This window comes from Microcaecilia unicolor, chromosome 1 (assembly GCF_901765095.1).
Source record: "Microcaecilia unicolor chromosome 1, aMicUni1.1, whole genome shotgun sequence".
NCBI classification, from domain to species: Eukaryota; Metazoa; Chordata; class Amphibia; order Gymnophiona; family Siphonopidae; genus Microcaecilia; species Microcaecilia unicolor.
Genome location: NC_044031.1, coordinates 510,067,027 through 510,090,484, shown reverse-complemented (window position 1 = coordinate 510,090,484; position 23,458 = coordinate 510,067,027). Strand labels below are relative to the sequence as shown.

The following is a 23,458-nucleotide window of genomic DNA, read 5'->3' as shown; positions in this document are numbered from 1 at the left end:
CCTTTTACTAAACCGCGCTAGTGATTCCCGGCGCAGCAAATATGATGAAGTCCATTCAATTCAAATGGGCTTCATCGTATTTGTCATGCGGGAATCGCTAGCACTGTTTAATAAAAGGGGCCCTTAGCGAAGTGGGCTTTTTTGCCTTTAATGTGGTTTGCTAAGATAGCTTCAGTGCGGATGAATGTTTTGCCCAGATTGCTCTATCCTTTTCAGGTTTTGACTACTTTGGTCTCTAAAAGGTTTCTGCAACAGGTTCAGCGTGTTTTGATAAACTTTATTTGGGGTAATCCACCTCCTAGATTGGCTAAGGGAGTGTTGTATGAGGACAGGAAACTTGGGGGGGGGGGGGGGGGGGGATGGATATTTCTCTTTATAGTTGCTCATATTGAGTGTGTGATAAAGTGGCACCAGCCCCTATAGCTCACAAACAATGGAATGCATTAGAGCAAGTGGGCAAGGTGAAACTTTCTTATTTGCTCTGGTTACCCTTCAGTTATCACTTGATATCTACAACTGTCTCCACTTCTCATTGTAGTTTTCAAACCTGGGACACTATTGGGGGGGGGGGGGGGGCACCCGATTTCCAAATTTTCTAGGCATATACCGACAGCTCACAATCCTCCGTTTCTGCCTGCTCTTGAATCCAGTTTTTTTTTTTTTTTTTTTAATGGGAGCACTTAGGGCTACAGCACTGGGGGCAACTTTGAAGACCAGACAGAAACCTTTGTCTCCTTGGCTACTACATATGGTCTTTCTCCCGATCATGTCTTTGCTTATCAGCAATGAAGCCATCTCCTCTCCCAATGAGATATCAAAGCTAGACTAATTAGGGAAGCACTGCTCTAGAGGACCTCTGTGAAAGTACTTCAGGTACAAAGTGTCCCGTCCCGGGCCCTTACCTGTGCTCCCGCGGGGGGGGGGGCGATGGTCGGCGGGGCTCGCGGTGTCCAGGGCGGCGGAGACGAGCCGCCGACGGAGTCAGCGCTGCCGCGGGTCGGCCCGAGACCGGCGACCCGCTGGAGCGAACGCCGGCCTCGGATAAGGGAGCACGCCGGCCAAGATGGCGGCTCCGGCGTCTCCCTGGCCCGGGGCGGACCAGCAAGGAAGCTCCGCCTACTCACGCCGGATTGGTGCGTTGAAGTTGAGACTCCGCCTGCAAGGCAGGCTGGCCAATCCAGGCGCTCCTTGCCTGCCAGGGCCGGGGGAATTGGCTCCTCTTCCAGGGAAGGGACGGACTGGCGGGAGATTTAAACAACGGAACTGGAAGGGTCCAGTGCTTCCGTTTCAGATGTCAGAAGCCGACACAGTGGATCTCGGAGTGTTGCTCTTTGGAGACTGTGTTCCTCTTCAGTGCTAGCCGTCCTTGCTAGCCACCTTCAGAGACTGTGTGCCTCTTCAGTGCTAGCCGTCCTTGCTAGCTGTCTTCAGAGACTGTGTTCCTCTTCAGTGCTAGCCGTCCTTGCTAGCTGTCTTCAGAGACTGTGTTCCTCTTCAGTGCTAGCCGTCCTTGCTAGCTGTCTTCAGAGACTGTGTTCCTCTTCAGTGCTAGCCGTCCTTGCTAGCTGTCTTCAGAGACTGTGTTCCTCTTCAGTGCTAGCCGTCCTTGCTAGCTGCCCTTCAGAGACTGAGTTGCTGACTACCAGCCAGGCCGGCCATCACCCCGCGGTTCCAGCAGTCCTGCTGGCCGCATGCAGCTGGGGGCTCAACCCTTGGTGAACGGCGGTCGCCGCGAGTGAAGATTCGGGGTGCGCGGCTGTCCTCTGAGGTCTTGTGGGGCCTCAGGGAACCTAAGGGCTCACCTATAGCAGAAACAGGACACAAAGTGGCTTATCTCTGCTATATATAAGTACCTACACAAATTGGCTCTTCAATTCCTTGCCCATCAGGATCGTTGGGAGACAGACATTGGAGTACATTACGATAAGGCTTGGTGGTTTAAGATAGAGAACGCCTTAACTAACTAGTACACAGGAGAATACTGTTAAAAGTCCTTTATAAGTGGTACTTGAGTCCTGAAAGGCTTAATAAATGTTTCCCTACTGTTTCGCCTTTCTGTTGGATAAACTGGGGAAAGGGGAACTATGGGCCATATTTGGTAGGGTTTTATCAAGGCTTGGGCCAGTTGGAGGGCACTGCAATTTAAATTGCAAAATTGGATGGGCTGGAAGAAAGATTCACTAGGATCCTGGCGTTTTTCTTTCTGGAAAGCTTGTGCCCAGTTTGACACTTGCCCAGAACCCCCTGCTTCGGCATTGTTTTCATGCAGTTAGGGAGGTCTTAGCCAGGGCTTGGAAATTTGCAGAGGTCCTTCACGTCAAAATGGCTAATAAACTGTGGTATTTGTATGATATGGAATTTTTGATAGCGGAACGGAGGAAGACTTTTTAAATGGGAAAAAGTGTGATGACCTTTGACAAAAATGAGTGAGTGAAAGTTTTGTTGTTTTCTTTCTCCCTCTTGGGTGAGGGGATATTCTTTTTCTTTTCTTCTCTCTGTTTTTGGGGGAGGGTTGAAGGACCATGCTAGATTGGTTTGTGTCTTTGGAGAGCAGGGGAGGGGACAAAAAAAAGATTTTTATACACTGAAAATTATTGTGTGTTTTGCTTTCAGAGATGGCTTTGATTGTCATTTAACAATGCTTATTGGCTGTGGTCTTTTGATTTTTATTACTTGTTTTCGCTATGTGTTATTGTTATACAGTGTTTGTGCTTTTTACATCATTTCTGTTTGTTATACCATACTTTCCTAAATACAAAAAAAAAAGCAGGGAGGGAAGCATAGAAATAACCATCTTCAGCTTTTTATTGCTCAAGCATTTGTTCAGGTGCTTAGATATAGAACACAACAGAATCCTCATGTTTGAGGGTCCTGGATTTGACCATTGTAGCCAGCAGAGGAATGAGATTTTTGACCAGAGCAGTCCTAGTATTTAGTGAGCGTCAGTGTATTTTAAGTGTTTTTGAAAAGACTACACTCTCTACACAGGTGGGCATTCCAGAAATGAGACAGTAGATTCAGGCTAATTTTTCTGAATTCAGAAACAAACCAGTTCCTTGTTTTGACTGGTTGCAGCTTAAAGCTTCCTTCGTCACAATAGAAAAATTAAGCTTTGTTGCCCAAGATAACTTGATCCTGAGAATGAGGGTTTTTTTTTTTATTTTAGAAAAACTGCTTCCTAGGGGGTCTATTCTGAAATCTCCAAGATGCTGAACATACAGAGATGAGAATGGATAAGATCTCAAGCACAGTGGTGGTCTTTTTTGAGTTCCACCACTTCTTTAATCTAACAACCTCTGAAGAAATCTCCACCATAGTACGGCATATTTGCACAGTGATGTGGAAAAGTCTAGAATAGGTTATGCAATGTGGAATTTCAGTATTACTGGCATTCATTTCATTTTTAAAATTTGTGCTTCTTTGTGGCTTCATGTACAATAATTCTGTAATACTGTTTCAATCATAAATGCATGTTTTGTTTTGGTTACTTTTATACAATATTGTAATCAACTTCCTGCCATTTTTCTCCTTGTGTAAACGGCTCAAGCATGTTATTGATAGGCAGAATATCAAATTTTAATACTGAACAATGTGAAACAGCATAAATCATAGGTACTGATCTATACATTGCAATTTCAGAGTGGCTCAGTTGCTATTTGGATGTGGTATCCATGACATTATACAATTAAAATAAAGGTATGGCTCAGTTGCTATTTGGATGTGGTGTCCATGTCATTATACAATTAAAATAAAGGTAAATAATTTTGTTTAATGTGGTAAGAAAAAGACCATTTGGGTTTGTGTTAGTGATGGTTAGAATTTGGCAGGTCAGCCTTTACTTTTGCAGACAGCCCTGCACTGTCCAGGCATTGAATGGACCAACTTTAGAAGATGGTATCTGGTGACAATGTTCCCTTCTAAGCTGAGCGCATGAGCGATTCATCATATGTCGCTCACAGATTTTACATGGTTGCTCACAAAAATGTTTTTTTGTGCTATATATAGAAATGCATTGCTAATACTGGCGCTCAAAAATTGTCGGTTTCTAAAACTGTTGCTCACATGAAAAAGAAAATTGCACACACCAGGCCACTTCTTAGCGGAAACATTGCTGATGACCACTCAATTTCAGTCTGCAATGAGTGCCCCCTAACAGCTCTCTCTGATGCAGAATGCCACTTGAATATTTCCAGTGCTATTTCATGCCACATGTTCTTGATTGGATTCAAATCTGGCAACTGAGCTGGCCAATTGAGGGTAGTGATCTTCTTGGATTTCTTCCAGTCAATAACTGCATTTGCTCAATGGCATGGGGCACTGTTGTCCTGAAATAGGCTTCTCTGCTGGTAGAATCACATACTTCTACAAACACTGAAAAATCTAGGGTAGTATGTTCTACCATAACATCTACAGTCAGTGGTGTGCTGGAGCCGGCTCGCTCCGGCTCGCAAGAGCCGCTTGTTAAATTTTGACAGCTCTTGCGAGCCGGTTGTTGTTGGGGGCGAGCCGGCTCCATTAGGGGAGGTAAGCATGACAGGAGGGCGCCATCACAGGCCATGCTTACCTCCCCTCCCGCTCCCAAACACGTCCAACGATGTCCTTCGCCCCCACCCTCCCCTCTCGCTCCTATCCGTCAGTTTCTCTTACCGCCCTCAAAGCGCCGCTTATTTAAAGCGCTGCTGCCCGTCTTCAGCCTTCCCTGCTTGTTTCGGATGAGTTCTTCCCTCAGTCCCGCCTTCTGACGTCATTCTGACGTCATTTCCTTTTCCGCGAAGGCGGGACTGAGGGAAGAACTCATCCGAAACAAGCAGGGAAGGCTGAAGACGGGCAGCAGCGCTTTAAATAAGCGGCGCTTTGAGGGCGGTAAGAGAAACTGACGGATAGGAGCGAGAGGGGAGGATGGGGGCGAAGGACATCGTTGGACGTGTTTGGGAGCGGGAGGGCAGGGAAGGGAAGAGAATTGCTGGGCATGGATGAGTAGGGGCAGGGGAGAGAAATGCTGGGCATGGAAGGGCAGAGGGGGGCAGGGGAAAGAAATGCTGGGCATGGATGAGTAGAGGGGGGCAGGGGACAGAATTGGGGGGCATGGAAGGGCAGAGGGGGGCAGGGGAAAGAAATGCTGGGCATGGATGAGTAGAGGGGGGCAGGGGACAGAATTGGGGGGCAGGGGAGAGAAATGCTGGCATGGATGGGCAGAGGGGGGCAGGGGAGAGAAATGCTGGGCATGGATGGGCAGGGGGGCAGGGGAGAGAATTGTTGGGTATGGATGGGCAGGGGAGAGAATTACTGGGCATGGATGGGTAGAGGGGGCATGGGAGAGAATTGCTAGGCATGGATGGGTAGAGGGGGGGCAGGGGAGAGAATTGCTGGGCATGGATGAGTAGAGGGGGGCAGGGGAGAGAAATGCTGGGCATGGATGGGTAGAGAGGGGCAGGGGAGAGAGGAGAGTTTCAGGACATGGATGGAAGGAAGGGCAAGAGAAATTCTGGACATAGATGGAGGGAAGGGAGAGAGAAGAAATGCTGGACATGGAGGGAAGATAGAGGAAGGAGATTAGATGAGGGAAAAGGAAGTGAGGAGAGAAACTGCACATGGATGGAGAAAATAGGCAGAAGCTGGGTCCACTGTACAGTCAAGTCTGCGGAGGACCAGAAATGAAGAAAGGAGGAAAGAAAAGAAATAAATGGAAAGGAAGCCCTGGAAACTACTACTACTACTATTTAGCATTTCTATAGCGCTACAAGGCATACGCAGCGCTGGAGTTAAGAGGACAGATAGCAGCAGAATCAGATACTGGGCCAGCATGATCAGAGAAACAAAGTCACCAGACAACAAAGGTAGAAAAAAATAATTTTAGTTTCATTATAGTGTTTGGAATATGTCCTCTTTGAGAATCAGGTGCTGAACGTTAAAAGTTTATATTTATTTACTTATTTATTGCATTTTATCCCATATTAAACATGAATTAGATTGGAACCTGGGATCTTTTAAATTTTTTTTTTTCCTGGAGAGAGTAATGCATTGCCCCCCCCCCCCCCCCCACCGGCTATAGCCAGCTCTGCAATTTTAGGGGGAGGCGCAGAGGTGGATGGGGGGGGGGGGGGCCCAGTGGTGGACGGGGGGGGGGGGGGGGGGGGGGCGCCGAAGTGGACCGGGGAGAGAGCCTGTTAAAAATTTACCAGCACACCACTGTCTACAGTTATATGAAAAATTGCATACTGAAGTTTCAAAACAGCATTAAGAGTTTCTTATTTCACTTTTGCACACCACTATATCATCACAAAGGCATGAAGTGCACATTTATGAGCTGCCTTTGGATTTGGTATTTTACCAGACAATCAAATTGTGTTCTGAAAGTTATGTAAAACGTAGCTTTTTGAGAAGGCCATTGAGTAGATTGTTTTGTTTTTTTCTGCTACTGTTATGATTTCTTTCACTGATTGTACCCCAGAAGGAATGGCAGTATATACGATTTATGAATGAAAGTCTGTTGGCATCTACAGTGCTGGTAGAAGCTGTTGATGCCATTTCAAAAGAATTACAGATCATACTAACTAGATGCTTTTGGCACTCCTCACTTGCTTCCATCCACTAATGAAATTCAGTTTGTTTCCCTTGAGGATAAATATCATTTTTAAGTTTTGACTAAGTCCCAAGAGAAAGTTTGTTTTGAACTGGCAAAAAGTAAGTAAAAAAATAAAACCCATTCACGGGTCTATACCAAGACTGCATGCAAGCATTTATCTGTAGATGTGGTAAGAAAATACTCTCTGGAAAGGTGGATTAAAAAACTGAAATAAATTAAAATAAATGTGTCAGACTAGAGCATAATCTGGTACTGCTCCTTCCCAAAGGGGTTCAGAATCTGAAAGTTTTGTCCAAGAGGAAATGAGATACATTTTCTTAACTTTTTGGTCCCTCTTAAGGGCAAGTTTGATTACTACACTTTGATGATGTATTTGGAGTTTGTTGAATTCTTTGGTTGTCTCGACAAGACGCTGGGAGTAATTTTATAATATTTTGTGTTCAAAGCACGTTTTACAAGTAACATAGTAGATGACAGTGAACTAAGACCTGAACGGTCCATCCAGCCTGCCCAACAGTCATACTCATCAATTCATGATTAAACTAACAATGAATGCGGTATAAAATACTTGATCCTGATCTCTCTTTGCCATTTCTTGGACACAAACCACAGGAGTCCGCCTGGTTCTGCCTTTACATTCCAACTACTGGAGTTGCCGTTAAAACCCACTTCAGTCTATCCCAATCTGTCTGGTCATACATGGGACACAAATTTCATGGGTACATACACATGTATTTTTTACATAGATCACTAGTAGGTGTAGATGGAACAGAACAGCAAGGCACATGTGTACTTGCAGGAAGTTTCCAGTGCCTTGAGCAGGTATAATTTTCTACATGTGTCTCTGTGTGCTATTGAGGATTATTCTAAGAGCATACGTACTAAAGGCATGTTTCAAAAATTTTGCATAGGTACCTTGTCCTAATATTACCCTTCTCACGTCTGCCTTATTAGAAAAATGAACTTCAATGCATGGTGTCTTCTACATTCTCTCTCTCTCCTGCATCCAGGAAGATAGAGTGGATACATATAGCTGCCAGCTTCTTAAGGACATCAGGTATTTTAAGTCAGCACATCAAAGTGCACTGGGCTCTCACTCAACTTACAACTCAGAGTGGATGGTCTTTTCCATTCACTAGACCCTGACAAACCTAGAGGCCCTTTTACTAAAGCTTAGCGTACGCCAACAGACATCAGTGCGTGCTAAGTGCTGTGAATCCTATTTTATATCTATGGGCCACGTGGTACAACACATGCTAAGCTTTACAAGGGCTCCCAAGTGTGCCAAATGAGCATGTCAATGGCTTTGCTATCCAACTCCACCTCAAAGAGTACAAAACCAGACATCCTCAATGCCTCACTGGAGGTCAAACTCAAAAGCTCTGGGTTGGACCTCTGGAGACTAGCATGGTGTTTTCTGAGCTTCAGAGGCAGAATTCACTTTCAGATGTGGACAATTAATGGTGAAGAAGCTCCTGCCTGCTCTTTGCCGAAAGACTTGGTACAGACTCCCTGTGGTGCTTTGCTCAAGCACTCAGGATCCTGATCTTGACTTGAGCTAGGGGAATAAGATTTCACTTGAAATGTGGGCCTATCATTGGACCAAGAAGCAGAAGAGGCCCAAAGCCTCTTTAGTGAGACCTGGCAATCAGAAATTATTGTGGTTTTATGGTCCTTAGGCGGGACCTTTGATATCAGCTTCAAGAAACTGGGCACTCAATGGGTAAGGAAAGTTCAGTCTGCCGCCCTAAGCCCAAACCAATCTAGATAGCATCACACAGATGTCATAGTTGGAAGCACTTTCATTTTGCAACAAACTTTGTGATTACCCGTAATTAGGCATTATTTGCATGGGATAGAACATGAAGCTGCTGGCCTGCATCTGGGGATGTAGTGAGAAAAATTCTTAAGGCAAAAACAAAACAGAGAAATATTCTTCAATCAAAAGATGGTCCAAAGAGATGAAGAGATTTGGCCAGAAGGCCTACTGGCATGGCCAAAAACTTATAGAGCAATTCAGATGATCAACAAAATACTTCAAAATTGCCAGGAATACTAGTTAAAGCTATCAACAGACTAGGAGGGGTAGGAAGACAAGCATAAAAGTTTGAAGAAAAAGATCAGCGTCTTGAGGGCCACGGAAGTTAAGTCATAACAAACAAAACTGAACCTAGAGGAGCCATGGGACCATGAACAGAACGGCAACTGTTCCTCACAAGCAGTGAAGGACTTTTGATGTAGTTAATATTGCACTAGACAGTATAACATATAAATATCCAGCAACATTACACATGGCAGAAGTTACCACTGATTCAGATATGATGAGCTAAAAAAGAAAAAGAAAAAAAAACACTCTTTGAAAAATGGGCAGACGTTTTCAATGGCCTTAGTTCAAACATGCAGTATAATTAAAATATCACAAAAATTTATAATAGCTACAGTATAAATAATCCATGCAAAAACTATATATAATACTTACACAGGCTGGGCTTGGATTACTGGCTGATTGGGAATACTGGCTAATGCTGGAGGGGGCAAACCCATTGACCCAGGGCTATCTAAAAAAAATAATTTGATCAATGATGCTTTGTAAAAATATGCATTTATTATTCAGCAACATATGTAACATCTTAACAACATGAAGTAAAATACATTTAATAGAATTTAAAATGGTATGAAGATGTTAGAAAACAAGAGATCTTACAGAAAAAAGCTATAATATTCACCTGAAAACAGCAACAATGCATAAACTAGGGAGTCAATGACAGTAAAATTAAACTACTTGCTTGTAATTAGAGCATAAGCAGCTTAATGACATCATGGCTATTGGTCAGATGATCTGGACTTGTGTGGCAATGGAGCAGCATCTAACTCTTTGCAGAAAACTTGAATATGTGAAAGAGACCTAGGCAATGCCAGATCAACTACCACTCAGTATAATGATCAGCAAAGATAGTATGGCAGGAGTTCTTCTTATCTCTATTAACACAGACCTGCATTCTATGATCTCCTCTCCAGTATGGGCCCTCACAACTGCTCGGCCTTATCTTTGTGAATGTTTTCCTCCTGGCTTTACTGCTTTTCACATTGCATGGCAGACGTTGGGGGGGGGGGGGGGGGTGGATTCAGTTATCTTATTTCGTAACATTTGATATGCCACCTTTCACACAAAAATATATATCAAGGTGGTTTACAATAGAAAAACATATCTGTTCTAAGAAGAAAACAAAAACAATGAACCAACTCAGACAACACAGGACACAGAAGGAAAGGTATGTTAATAGCACAACAATCAGTAACCAGCAGACCATGCAAGATACAATAAGCAAAAACACAGAAGGAAACAAATGAAAAAAGGTCTATTATCTTAGCTATTTAACAATTAAGAAAAGGGGACATGAAAATCAGTTTGCGAAAGCCTGGCAACCTTTTCTTCTCTAGTGTGAATCTGAACAAGCAGCTGGACAGTCTCTCTCATTCTTTTATGAATGTATTCCCATTATGCCTTTTATTACTACCTGTGTTTGTACTGCTCTGATTTGGTCTTGTTTACAAATGTCTCTTGTTGGAGATGTTTATTTCATTTGGTTTATTTGTTCCTTTACTTGGTATCTGCTGGGGGTTAGATACTAGCCTAATGGACTATGGAGCATGTTCAACTTGTGGTGGTTGATGTTAGACGTTTTGATTGTTGAACCCTTCACTGAGGGAGGTGGGATTATGATTATGCTGTCTGTTTCAATACCTTTACTGCTTGTAATTTGGGGACATTTGTGGGGTTTTGGTAATGTTTGAAAATCACAATAGAAACTTAAAATGGAATAAACAAATAAAGGGAGATACTCATCAACCTGAAGTTTCTTTAAATCACAAGATGGAGGCCTCCATCCTCAAATCCAATGGCAGTGCGCTCCAGAGACAAAACGAAACAACGCTGAAAGCTATCTTACTTGAGGAACAAAGCCAGAGTCTTGAGCAAGAAGGAACAACCAAAGTGTTTGCTTGTGATGACTGAAACTGTCCAACAGGCTGATGAGGAATGAATAGCAAATTCAAATACTGAGGTCTACGTGAAATTACTGCTTGATGAGAAAGAACTAAGATTTTACACTTAATTCGGGCAGCTACCGCCAACTAATGTTCTCTCAGCAATGGTGTCACATGATCTCTAAACTTAGCATCACAGAACAATCTAATTGCTGTGTTTTCAGTCAACTGCAGTCAATTCAGTTGAAATTGTGGACATCTCAACAGCAATAATCTATCCGCAATTGCAATAAAGGAAGAAACAAAAAAGGAAGGTGTGTGCAACAATATCTTAAAATCAATAAAATATCCTAAAAGAGACTTGTCAAAATATATTTGATAAGGAGGAAATATCAGAATGGTAATTGATATAGTTTTAGGACCTCTTACAGCACACAGCTGTTTCAAATTTGAGACCTTAATTGAAAATTCAAATCATTTGTCATACCTCCACCTTCTAACCAAAAAATATATACATTCATTATAAACAATATAAAACTTCTTATAACCACAAAACATCTCTTTCAAAATGTCTCTCTAGTCTCTCTCTATGTATGTTTCTCCAAAGGTGAAATAATCAGAAGTTCTGAAAGGTACTTATCTCAGCAAATAATCCAGTGCTGAACCCCATATATCCACCAAACGCTCACTAATACTGAAGCATTTCAGTGGTAAACCTGCTTCCGGGGTTGTTATAAGCAAATATCATACACTGGCAAAAAGTGTACTAAACAGCGCCACAAATGCACTCTAAACTGTTACAGGTGACAGGACGCAAAAAATCTTTTTACCGGTTCTAAGCCAAAAGGTTTTGGCGTCATAGGCGCCCGGTATAAGAGGCTTGGGGAGGCTTAGCCAGAAGTACAGCAAGGGCGGGGTGGACCGGACCGCCCCGGGTGCACCTCCCGCTGCCTTGAACATCTCCCTCCCTCCCTCCCGTGGACCGCGCGATCATTACCGCCACCCCCCGACTACTGCAATATCGCTCTCCCCCTCCGCTCCTGTCCTGTCACGTCGTCTTTGAACGTCGAGGATTCCTTCCGGTAGCAGCAGAATCGACAATGATGTAAGCGCTGCTTTCAGCCTGCCCCGGAAGCACTCTCTGTACAGTTTCCCGCGTAGGAGGGACGCTGTCCAGAGAAGGCTTCTGGGGCAGGCTGAAAGAGAGTAGTTACTCACCTGTAACAGGTGTTCTCCGAAGACAGCAGGCAATATATTCTCACTGATGGGTGACGTCACGTCGGCCCGGAGGACTTTCCAGCAAAGTCCATGACAAAAACAAAAAATGTCTCCCGTCGCGCGGGTGGATGTAGTGCGCATACGCGCGTCCACTTTCCCGCCCGTCGCGTGGGCACATTCCTCAGTTAATTACCAGAATTAGAGGAATACAACTCCAAAGGGGAGGTGGGAGGGTTGTGAGAATATATTGCCTGCTGTCTTCGGAGAACACCTGTTACAGGTGAGTAACTACTCTTTCTCCAAAGACAAGCAGGCCAATATTCTCACTGATGGGGTATCCCTAGCCCCCAGGCTCACTCAACATAACAAAGGAAGGTCAATTTGGTCCCGCAACGGCGAGGACAAAAAACAGAATTGACCTGAAACCAAATTCAACTGAGAGTGCAGCCTGGAACAGAACAAACATGGGCCTAGGGGGGTGGAGTTGGATTCTAAACCCCAAACAGACTCTGCAGCACCGACTGCCCAAACCGACTGTCGCGTCGGCTATGCTGCTGAAGGCAGTAATGTGATGTGAATGTGTGGATTGAAGACCACGTCGCAGCTTTGCAAATCTTTTCAATGGTGGCTGACCTTAGATGAGCCAGTGACGCCGCCATGGCTCTAACATTATGAGCCGTGACATGGCCATCCAAAGTCAGCCCAGCTTGGGCGTAAGAGAAGGAAATGCAATCTGCTAGCCAATTAGAAATGGTGCATTTTCCGACAGCAACTCCCCTCTTGTTGGGATTAAAAGAAATAAACAGATGGGCGGACTGTCTGAAGGGGCGTGTCCGCTCCACGTAACAGGCCAGTGCTCTTTTACAGTCCAAAGTGTGCAACTTGCTTTCGCCCGGGCTCATGTGAAGAGGGGGAAAAAATGTTGGCAAGACAATTGACTGGTTCAGATGGAACTCCGACACCACCTTCGGTAAAAACTTCGGGTGCGTGCGGAGGACTACTCTGTCATGATGAAAGACAAGGAATGGTGCATGAACTACCAGGGCTTGGAGCTCACTGACCCTACGAGCTGAAGTAACAGCCACCAAGAAAATGACCTTCAAGGTCAAGTACTTCAGATGACAGGAATCCAGTGGCTCGAAAGGAGTTGTCATCAGCTGGGTGAGAACGACATTGAGATCCCATGGCACTGGAGGAGGTTTGATAGGGGGCTTTGACAAAAACAAACCCCTCATGAAACGCGTGACTAAAGGCTGTCCAGAGATAGGCAAGCCATCCACATGAGAATGATAAGCACTGATTACGCTAAGATGAACCTTGACCGAGTTGGTTTTAAGACCAGACTCGGATAAATGCAGAAGGTACTCAAGCAAGGTCTGTGCAGGACAAGAGAAAGGATCTAGACCGTTGCTGTCACACCAGACGGCAAACCTCCTCCATTTAAAAGCGTAACACTTATGTGTGGAATCTTTTCTGGAAGCAAACAGGACTTTGGAGACACCCTCAGAGAGACCAAAGGAGGCAACCTCTATGCTCGCAACATCCAGGCCGTGAGAGCTAGAGACCGGAGGTTGGGATGTAGAAGAGCCCCCTCGTTCTGAGTAATGAGGGTCGGAAAACAGTCCAATCTCCATGGTTCTTCTGAAGAAAGCTCCAGGAGAAGGGGAAACCATATCTGACGGGGCCAAAAAGGCGCTATCAGAATCATGGTTCCCCGGTCCTGCTTGAGTTTCAGGAGAGTCTTCCCCACTAAAGGGATGGGAGGATACGCATATAGGAGTCCTGTCCCCCAAAAAAGGAGGAAGGCATCTGACGCTAGTCTGCCGTGGGCCTGAAGTCTGGAACAGAATTGAGGAACCTTGTGAGTGTCCTGGGAAGCAAAAAGATCTATCGATGGAGTTCCCCAAACTCGAAAGATCTTTTTGGCAATAGTCATGTTCAAGGACCACTCGTGAGGCCGCATAACTCTGCTCAGCCTGTCGGCCAGACCGTTGTTTACACCGGCTAGATAAGTGGCTTGGAGAAACATTCCGTTTTGATAGGCCCAAAGCCACATCTGCACGGCCTCCTGACACAGAGGACGAGATCCGGTACCCCCTTGCTTGTTGGTGTAATACATTGCCACTTGATTGTCTGTCTGAATGAGAACAATTTTGTTGGCTAGCCGATCTCTGAAGGCCTTCAGAGCGTTCCAGATCGCTCGTAATTCCAGGAGGTTGATCTGGAGATGCCTCTCCTGAAGAGACCAAGCTCCTTGAGTGTGAAGCCCATCTACATGCGCTCCCCACCCGAGGAGGGATGCATCCGTCGTCAGCACTTTTTGAGGCTGAGGAATTTGGAATGGGCGTCCCAAGACCAGATTGGATCGAATGGTCCACCAACTGAGGGAATTGCGAAAATTGGTGGACAACCGGACAACATCCTCTAGATTCCCTGTGGCCTGAAACTAGGGTCCATTGAGCCGATCTCATGTGTAGACGTGCCATGGGTGTCACATGAACTGTGGAGGCCATATGGCCAAGCAATCTCAACATCTGCCGAGCTGTGACCTGCTGAGATGCTCGTACTTTGGAAACCAGAGACAGAAGTCTGTCTGCTCTGGGTCCTGGGAGATAAGCACAAGCTGTCTGTGTGCACAACAGAGCTCCTATGAATTCCAATTTCTGAACTAGGACGAGATGGGACTTGGGATAATTGATGACAAAGCCCAGCATCTCTAGCACCCAAGTAGTCATCCGCATGGACTGCAAAGTTTCTTGCGGAGAGGTGTTCTTTACCAGCCAATCGTCCAGATAAGGGAACACATGCACTCCCAGTCTGCGTAGCGACGCTGCCACAACTGCCAGGCACTTTGTAAAAACCCTGGGTGCAGACGCCAAGCCAAAAGGCAAAACACAGTACTGAAAGTGCTGTGATCCCAGCCAAAATCGAAGATACTTCCTGTGAGCTGGAAGTATCGATATGTGAGTGTAAGCGTCCTTCAAGTCCAGAGAGCATAGCCAATCGTTTTCCTGAATCATGGGAAGAAGAGTGCCCAGGGAAAGCATCCTGAACTTTTCTTTGACCAGATATTTGTTCAGGGCCCTTAGGTCTAGGATGGGACGCATCCCCCCTGTTTTCTTTTCCACAAGGAAGTACCTGGAATAGAATCCCAGCCCTTCTTGCCCGGATGGCACGGGCTCGACCGCCTTGGCGCTGAGAAGGGCGGAGAGTTCCTCTGCAAGTACCTGCCTGTGGTAGGAGCTGAAAAACTGAGCTCCTGGTGGGCAATTTGGAGGTTTGGAAATCAAATTGAGGGTGTACCCGTACCGGACTATTTGTAGAACCCACCGATCGGAGGTTAAGAGAGGCCACCTTTGGTGAAAATATTTTAACCTCCCTCCGACCGGCAGATCGTTCGGTACAGGCACTTTGACTTCGGCTATGCTCTGCTGGAGCCAGTCAAAAACCAGTCCCTGGTTTTTGCTGGGGAGCTGTAGGGGCCTGCTTCGGTGCCCGCTGCTGACGAGAGCGAGCGGGCTGGGGTCGAGCCTGAACCGGCTGACGGGAATAAGAAGCGTACCTGCGGTTCCTAGAAGCGTAGGGAGCACTTCTCTTTCCCTTAAAAAACTTCCTAGCAGTGGAAGTGGTTGCAGAAGGCGCCCGGCGGGAGAGAGAATCCATAGCGTTATCACGCTGGTAGAGATGATCAATCATCTCTTCTACCTTCTCTCCAAAAAGGTGATCCCCCCGGCATGGGATATCTGCTATCTTCCGCTGAGTTCGTTCCTCCAGGTTAGAGGCACGCAGCCATGAGAGCCTGCACATCGCTATACCTTGAGCAGAAAAGCGAGATACCACATCGCAAGTATCAAAAATGCCCCTGGACAGGAACTTGCGACACGCCTTCTGCTGCCTGATCACTTGACGAAAGGGTTCAGCTTTCTCCTCAGGGAGTGAATCCACCAAACTCTCAAGTTGCCTCACAGAGTTCCGTAAATGAATACTCGTGAAGAGTTGGTATGACTGGATCTTGGTGGCGAACAGACCGGCCTGATACGCCTTCCTCCCAAAAGAGTCCAGAGTTGCAAACTCCCGCCCCAGGGGCGCCGAGGAGAAGTTCCTGGAACTCTTGGCTCTTCTGAGGGCGGAATCCACCACCGCTGAATCATGAGACAATTGGGTCTGCATGAGACTGGGTTCCCCGTGGATCCGGTATTGGGACTCAACTTTTTTGGGGACGGTTGGGCTAGAAAAAGGCTTCTCCCAGTTCCTCAGCATAAGTTCCTTAAGAGTCTCATGAAAAGGAACTGTGGCAGAAGATGAAGGTGGAGATGGATAGTCCAGAACCTCCAACATTTTGGCTCTGGGCTCGTCCACAATTTCCACTGGGAAGGGGATGGCCTCAGACATCTCCCGAACAAAAGATGAAAAAGACAAGCTCTCGGGAGGAGACAGCTGCCTTTGAGGCGAGGGAGTGGAGTCAGATGGAATGCCTTGAGAATCCTCGCCAGAGAACTCCCCATACACTCCTTCCTCATCCTCAGATGAGGTATCATCAGATGGGGCTAAAAGCTCAGACAGAGCCGCCCGGATCTGAGCCCGTCTTGACGAAGAGGCATGACGGCCTCCATGATGATGCCGAGAAGTTGAAGGTCCCTGAAGCTCCGGAGAAGCTTCCCGCTCCGATGCCTCGGGAGAGTCAACTCGGGAAGTCAAAGACGCCGGAGGCGGCACCGGTGAGACAGACCTCACCACAGGCTGAAGGCCTGATGCAGAAACACCCGGCATCGGTAATGTCGACACATTCGACGCCGTCGGCACCGGTGCCTCTGAAAACATCGACACCGGCACCGCCGACGCCGTCGGTACCGACAACCTCGATGCCGACTGCCACTGCTGCATCATGTCCATAAAAAATGGGAACATGGCCTGCATACGCTCATCCAGAGTTGGTGTCGGAAGAGGCTGCGGGGTCGGTTGAGACATCGGAGGCAAAGTCTGCTGAGGTTGGGGAGTGGGGACTCGGCTGCCAGCGACCCCACGCGTCGGAACCTCAATAACAGAGGGAGAGCGATCCTCTCGGCACCGACGCTTCTCGGGTATCGAGTGCATCGATGACCCGGAGCTCCCGGTACCGTGTCTCGAAGGAGACCGACGACGATGCTTCTTGGCCTTCGCCCGACGCATGTCGTCGAGACTCCTCGGCACCGGAGAGGAGGACGTGGAATCCACACGTCTCCTCGGGGCCGGGTCCGACGCAGGACGGTCCCGGGGGGCCTGCAAAGCAGAAGGCGCCGAGGCGGGTGGAGACCCACTCGATGCATCACTGCTCCCAGCGTGCATCGGTCTTGTGGCAGCCTGTCCCCTATCTCCCGGTGCCGACGCCTCCTTCGACGTCGACCTCGACGACGCCGGCCTCGAAGACATCATCCTGGACGGCGCCGACTTCCCCGGCGCCGATTTGGAGGGCGCCGACTTAGACGACGTCGACGGCGCCGAAGCACCGGGCCCAAAAATCTTTTCTCTCTGGGCATCTCGAGAGAGCAGTGTCCGCTTTTTCATGGCGAGACACAATTTACAACTCTCCGAGCGATGGTCCGGCCCAAGGCACTGGATACACCACGAGTGTGTATAAGTGCCAGAGATGGCCCTATGACAGCGGGCACAAGGCTTGAAGCCACTGGGCGTCTTCGTTGACATCTCGGGAAAAACAGTCCCTGCCAAATCAAAAGACGCGATTGTGTCTATAAAAAGATGACACAAAAAAAGAAAAGAAAAAAACGGGAAAAAATACCCGACCGAGCGATTTAAATAAAATCGCAGCTAAAAGAAAGGAAACTTAATAAACGAAAAAACTCTAAGAAAACTAGAAAGGATACTTCTTTCCTTCGATTCTTCACCTCCGGGCATAGGAACACGAAGACGATACAGTCGAGCTCCGTGTCACCTCAGACGCGGAGAAGAAAAAACTGAGGAATGTGCCCGCACGACGGGCGGGAAAGTGGACGCGCGCATGCGCACTACATCCACCCGCGCGACGGGAGACATTTTTTGTTTTTGTCATGGACTTTGCTGGAAAGTCCTCCGGGCCGACGTGACGTCACCCATCAGTGAGAATATTGGCCTGCTTGTCTTTGGAGAACAGCGCTTACGTCATTGCCGATTCTGCTGCTACCGGAAGGAATCCTCGACGTTCAAACACATGACAGGAGCGGAGGGGGATAGCGATACCGAACTAGTCCCGGGGGGGAGGGGGGGGGGGGGAGACGATGCATCATGCCAGCCAGCTGCCAGACCAAAGGGAAAGGGGGTGGAGATAGGAGGATGTGAGGTGCCACATCTAAGGGGAAGAGGGAGGAAGGAAAGCAATGGCAGGGAATAGGAAAAGGGGGGTGGAGAAAGGAGTGAGAGTGTTGGGAGCAAGAAGGGGAGGGAAGAGAAAGGTGGGATGCATGAGGACGCTAGAGGAGAGAGAGAGAAAGTGGAAAAGTGCAGCGGGAGAGCCAGGGACATGCAAAAGAGCAGGAGAGAGTCAGAGAGAGATGGGGAGAGAAAGAGGGGACATGGAAGAGAGCAGGGGAGAGCCAGAGAGAGAAATGGGGAGAGAAAGAGGGGACATGGAAGAGAGCATGGGAGAGCCAGAGAGAGATGGGGAGCGAAAAAGGGGACATGGAAGAGAGCAGGGGAGAGCCAGAGAGAGATGGGGAGAGAAAGAGGGGACATGGAAGAGAGCATGGGAGAGCCAGAGAGAAGATGCTGGATGGAAGAGGAGAGAGAGACAGATTAGTGGAAAGATGGGGGGGGGGGGGGGAGAGAGAGAGAAGCTGCTGGGGAGAAACTGGGGGAGACCCTAGCTGTCAGATGGAGAAATGCTGAATGAAAGGAGGGAGTAAGAGGGAAAATGCTGGAAGGAGGGGGCAGAAAGAGGGAAGACACTGGACGTAAGGGTAGGGAGGTAAAGAGGAAAGACACTGGAAGGATGGGGATAGAGAGGACATGCTGAATGGAAAAGGGTCGAGAGAGAGAGAACTGTTTAGAAGGAAGGGGAGATAGAGGGAGACAATGGATGGAAGGAGACGGAGACAATAGACGGAAGGATGGAGAGAGAAAGAGGGATGATACTGGATGGAAGGGTAGAAGAGAAAGACATGGATGGATGGAGGGGAGGGAAGAGAGGAGAAATGTTGGACAAGGATGGAAGGAAGGAAAGACAAAGGAAGGAGATGCACACGGATGGAGTGGAAGGGAGAGAGGAGAAATGCTGGACATGGATGGAGGGGAGGAAAGACAGAGGAAGTTCATGCACATGGATGGAGGGGGGACATGCTGGATTTGGGTGGAGGGGAAATTGCTGAATTTAAGGGCTGGATTGGAACACTTTGAGGGCAGATGCTGAAACTGGAGAAAGGATAGGGACAGGGCAAAAGATGGTAGACAGGACGCATAAGGACACAGGAGGATGGTGGACATGTTGAGAGAAAAAATATCAAATGGAAAGAAGACACTGGGACCAAAGAATAGAAAAACTAAATGATCAGACAACAAAGGTAGATAAAAGTATTTTATTCAGAATTTATTAACTGGAATATGTCAGCTTTTGGAAATATGCATCTGTGATATTTTGCATGTAAGTTTCCATTTTTCTAGTATTGCTGCATGTTGAGTCTGACTTCTTGAGGTAACTTTCCAGTTTTGCCTTCATATCTGTTGTGTCATGTGTTTTTCATGTGTAATCAAGGTGCAGTATTCTACTAGTGTGTAGTATTTACAGCCCTTTTTTTTTTGTTGTTTCAATAGGTTGTGTACTGGTGTTTTAGAGCCCGGTGTAATTACAGTGCTACCTTTCCACGCATAAGGTTGTAGCTCGTTCTGTCCTTGGAATTAGTGCTGTTATGGTTTGCTAAGGTTATGAGTGTGTTTTTGCACAAGTTTGTGTATAGTGTTTTGCAGTGGAGAGATTGTGTATTGGCATTACTGAGGTGGCACCAAAACATCGGAAAGGGTTTTAGAGCCTAAATCATGACACACTACCTCTTGAAGGATCTACATATAGTTGTTAATAAAAGGAGCTCATTGTGAACACTATCCACCCTAAAAGGGTGTTTTGTGGCTCTACATGAGAATTGTGATATTATGATCCCTTGTTTCATATTGTTGACGGTCTGCATTTTCTATATGGGTGGTATATTGGTGTATTAGGGTCTGCCTAGTGTTATGGTACAGTAAGGTTCCGAGTGTGTTTTTGCACAAATTTGTGCATACTGTTTTGCAGTTGAGCAATTGTGGTTAGTACATGCTTTGAGCAACCACTTTATTCTTTGACATATGATACATATTTAATATCTAAATTTAATAAAAGGTATTGTGACTATTTTATTTTTACTTATTTTTTTCTGTGTTAATTGTGGCTATAAGCCCCACCCCTGACTCCACCCCTAACCCCGCCCCCTTTAGCCTCCCCAAACAGTTGGGCCACCGACCGCCTATGTTTGGCGTCTTACCACCTGTAACAATTTAGACTGCATTTGTGGTGGTTTGGTATGATTTTTGCAGGTACATGATATTTGCTTATAACAACCCCGGAAGCAAGCTTACCGCCTAAACGCTTGAGCATCAGGTGGATATGTGGGTTTAGCACTGGATTGTTTGCTGAGATAAGTACCTTTTCAGGACTTTTGATTATTGTACCTTTGGCTATATCTATCTATATAGGCTTTTTGAAAGATATGTTTTGTGGAAGAAGTTTTTATATTGTTTATAATAAAAGTATATATTTTTTGGTTAGGAAGTGGAGGTATGACAAATGATTTGAATTTTCAAATAAGGTCTTGGACTTGAAAGGTATTATTACACACACCTCCCTTTTTTGTTTCTCCATTTATTGCGATTGTTGATTTATTCTGATAGGGAGTTCTATTTTCCTCTATTTGGTATCTAATAATCTATCAGTGTCATGACTAAAGCATGCAAGAGGATGTTCTTGCCCACAGAACTTCTGTCACGTCTGCATCCCTATCCTGAAGCTCTTCTCTTGAAAACTCTCCTCCTCTATTCATATACTCTTTCTATATGTGCCCTCCTTTTTTGATGCTGCCCTCTGGGGTTCATTATCTGAAGTTTTTATTAGGTTTCCTGATCTTTTGGTATTAGGTGATCTAAAATTTTATGTAAATAACCCCACCCATTCTACGGACAAGCATTTTCTCTCCTTTTTGAGCTTGCCTTGACTCAACATTCCTTTTCCAACTCATGTAGTGGGTAAAATGCTTGATTTGGTTCTTACTTCTATCTTGGAATCCCTAAGCCTCTCTAACTTTTCCTCCCTGTCGGATTATTTTCAAATTTCATTTAACCTTGTTCTTCTTGCCTCCCTCCATCTGTTTCTCCTGTTCTTTCACTCGTGTCCGCCCCACAATCCGCTTTCACATGTTGATCCCTCTACCTTAACACCCTAAGCTCTAATTTTCCTACTTATTTTAGTTCCCACTTTTCTTCATCACAGGCTACCATATGGGACTCCACAATTCATTCATCATGGCAGCCTGTACTTGAGAATTCTCTCGTTCCTCAACTCATCCACAAATGATGGTTCCATTACAGTCTTTCCTTGCTACAACATCTGATGCAGAAAGCTGAAGGTCATTGGCAGAAAGAACTCCTAGTTCTCATCACTTATATAAGGCAGCTTATGCTTTCTACCATGGTAAAGTTAAGGATGCCAAGAACTCTTTCTACACTTCTTCGATCGTCCATTCTACCAATTGCCCTAAAACTCTGTCATCTTATCTGAACTACCTACTACATCAGGTACTCCCCCCACAGTTGCACATCCCACCTACTGCTACTCTGGCATATTATTTCCATGATAAAAAGTACACACTTTTCAGAATACTTCCCTATTTTCCCAAGCTTTTTCATTCCCTATCCCATCCTCTCATGATGATCATCTTGAACCAGTCCATGTTTCCCCCCTCTCTTCTCATCCCAGGTTCTTTTTATCTCCTCTCCCTTACATCTTTCACCAAAATTGTCGAGGGTACCCGCCCAACCACTTGTGCTTCTGATTCCATACCTTCCACTTGATTTAGAATTCAAAAAACACAGTCTTATTCCCTTGGCCTTGATAACTATCCCCTCTAGTCTCTCCATTGTCCCCCCCCAATTTGGAATCATGTTCCCATACATCCTGTACAGAAGAAATCTAACCTTGATCCTGATATTTTCCAACTATCGTCCTATCCCCAATCTTCCCTACATTTTGAAGCTTGCAGAACATCTGGTAGTTCAACAGCTTCTTCAGTACATCAAAGCCCTTCATGTGCTCTACATCCTCAAATTCAGGCTTCTGTCCTGGTCACAGCACTGAAATCATGGTCACCGCTGTTCTTAGTGATCTCCACTCTTCTCTAGACAGAGGTGAATTTGCCTTAGCTATACTTTTTGACTTAATTGCAGTTTTTGATCTCATAGACCACTTATTGCTTCTCTCTAGACTATTCTCTTGGCATCACAGTCAATGTTTATTGCTGTGTTCACTCCTATCTGTACCAAAGAATTTTCTCCATTACTTTGCCTCATGATTCCTCATCCTCTTACCTTCTCTTTTGTGGTGTCCCCCCCAGGGCACTGTATTAGCTCCCCTCTCATTCAATATCTTTTAAAACCCCTTAGCCGCACTGATACAGAGCAATGGAGTTAGCACCTATTACTATGCTAATGATGTTCCTCTCTTCTATTACACTGATTCTCTCTGTCCCACCTTATATTTATTACTATCTTAATATACCCCCTGGAATGTGAGCAGGTCATGGCAGTTAAATATTAAAATACAATTTAAAATAATGAAAGGAACTCCAATAAAGTAAAGGAAAGACAAACATACCTTAAAAAAATACTAATGCTGCATATACTGACAATCCAGCAACTGCTGAGTGCCTAACATCCTGCCTGATCACCATATGCAAGCTTTAATAAAACGTTTTTTCAACAAAATTTGATACTTTTTAAATAATGTTTCACTACAGACCAAGGGTGGAAGCTTGTTCCATAATCTTGGAACCAGAAAAAAAAAAAGCAGAGTGATATGTTGATTTGTGGTAAGCTAGTTTAGGGCTTTGGTGTGTGTGGTATGGTTTGTAATGCAAGACAGGAACAGAGGCCTAAGTAATATGCTTTGTGAGTAAGACAGAGCATTTTGACTGATATACAAAAAGATATAGGAAGCCAATGTAAATGAATGAGTAAGGGCATAACGTGATCAAAAGTACTTGCTTTAAAGTGTAATCTAGCTGTCAAATTTTATAATGTTTGAAGTTTCTTCAAATGAGATGAAGGCAAACATGCATAAATATTACAGTGATTCAGTCTTAAAAAGATGGAAAAAAATTAAGGAAATTGAAGGTACCTAATCTGTCAAAGAGAGGCATAACCTTTTCTCAATGTCTCTGCAATCTTGATCTTGAAATGTAAGTGAAGAATTGATCGTAATGCCTAAGTAATGGAAAGAATGAGAAGAGGTAATGGAAAGATCAAATAGCTGGAGCAGAGATGTAGGTGGTGATAACATAGATTGACCTGAAAAGAAACACAACTAAGTGAAAGTGCAGCCTGGAACAGAACAAAAATGGATCTAGGAGGATGGAGTTGGATTCTAAACCCCAAACAAATTCTGCAGCACAAATGCTC

At 45.7% G+C, this 23,458-nt stretch overlaps 1 protein-coding gene across 3 annotated transcripts in view; it reads right to left on the bottom strand.

Moving 5' to 3' along the window:
• CSPP1 (centrosome and spindle pole associated protein 1) overlaps positions 1-23,458 on the bottom strand; it is a 370,862-nt gene that overhangs the window by 119,452 nt on the left and 227,952 nt on the right. For all 3 annotated transcript variants that reach the window (XM_030215269.1, XM_030215277.1, XM_030215287.1), the window contains one exon: positions 9,066-9,144. In XM_030215269.1, the coding sequence (XP_030071129.1) occupies positions 9,066-9,144 (79 nt within the window). The remainder of the gene's footprint in view (positions 1-9,065; positions 9,145-23,458) is intronic.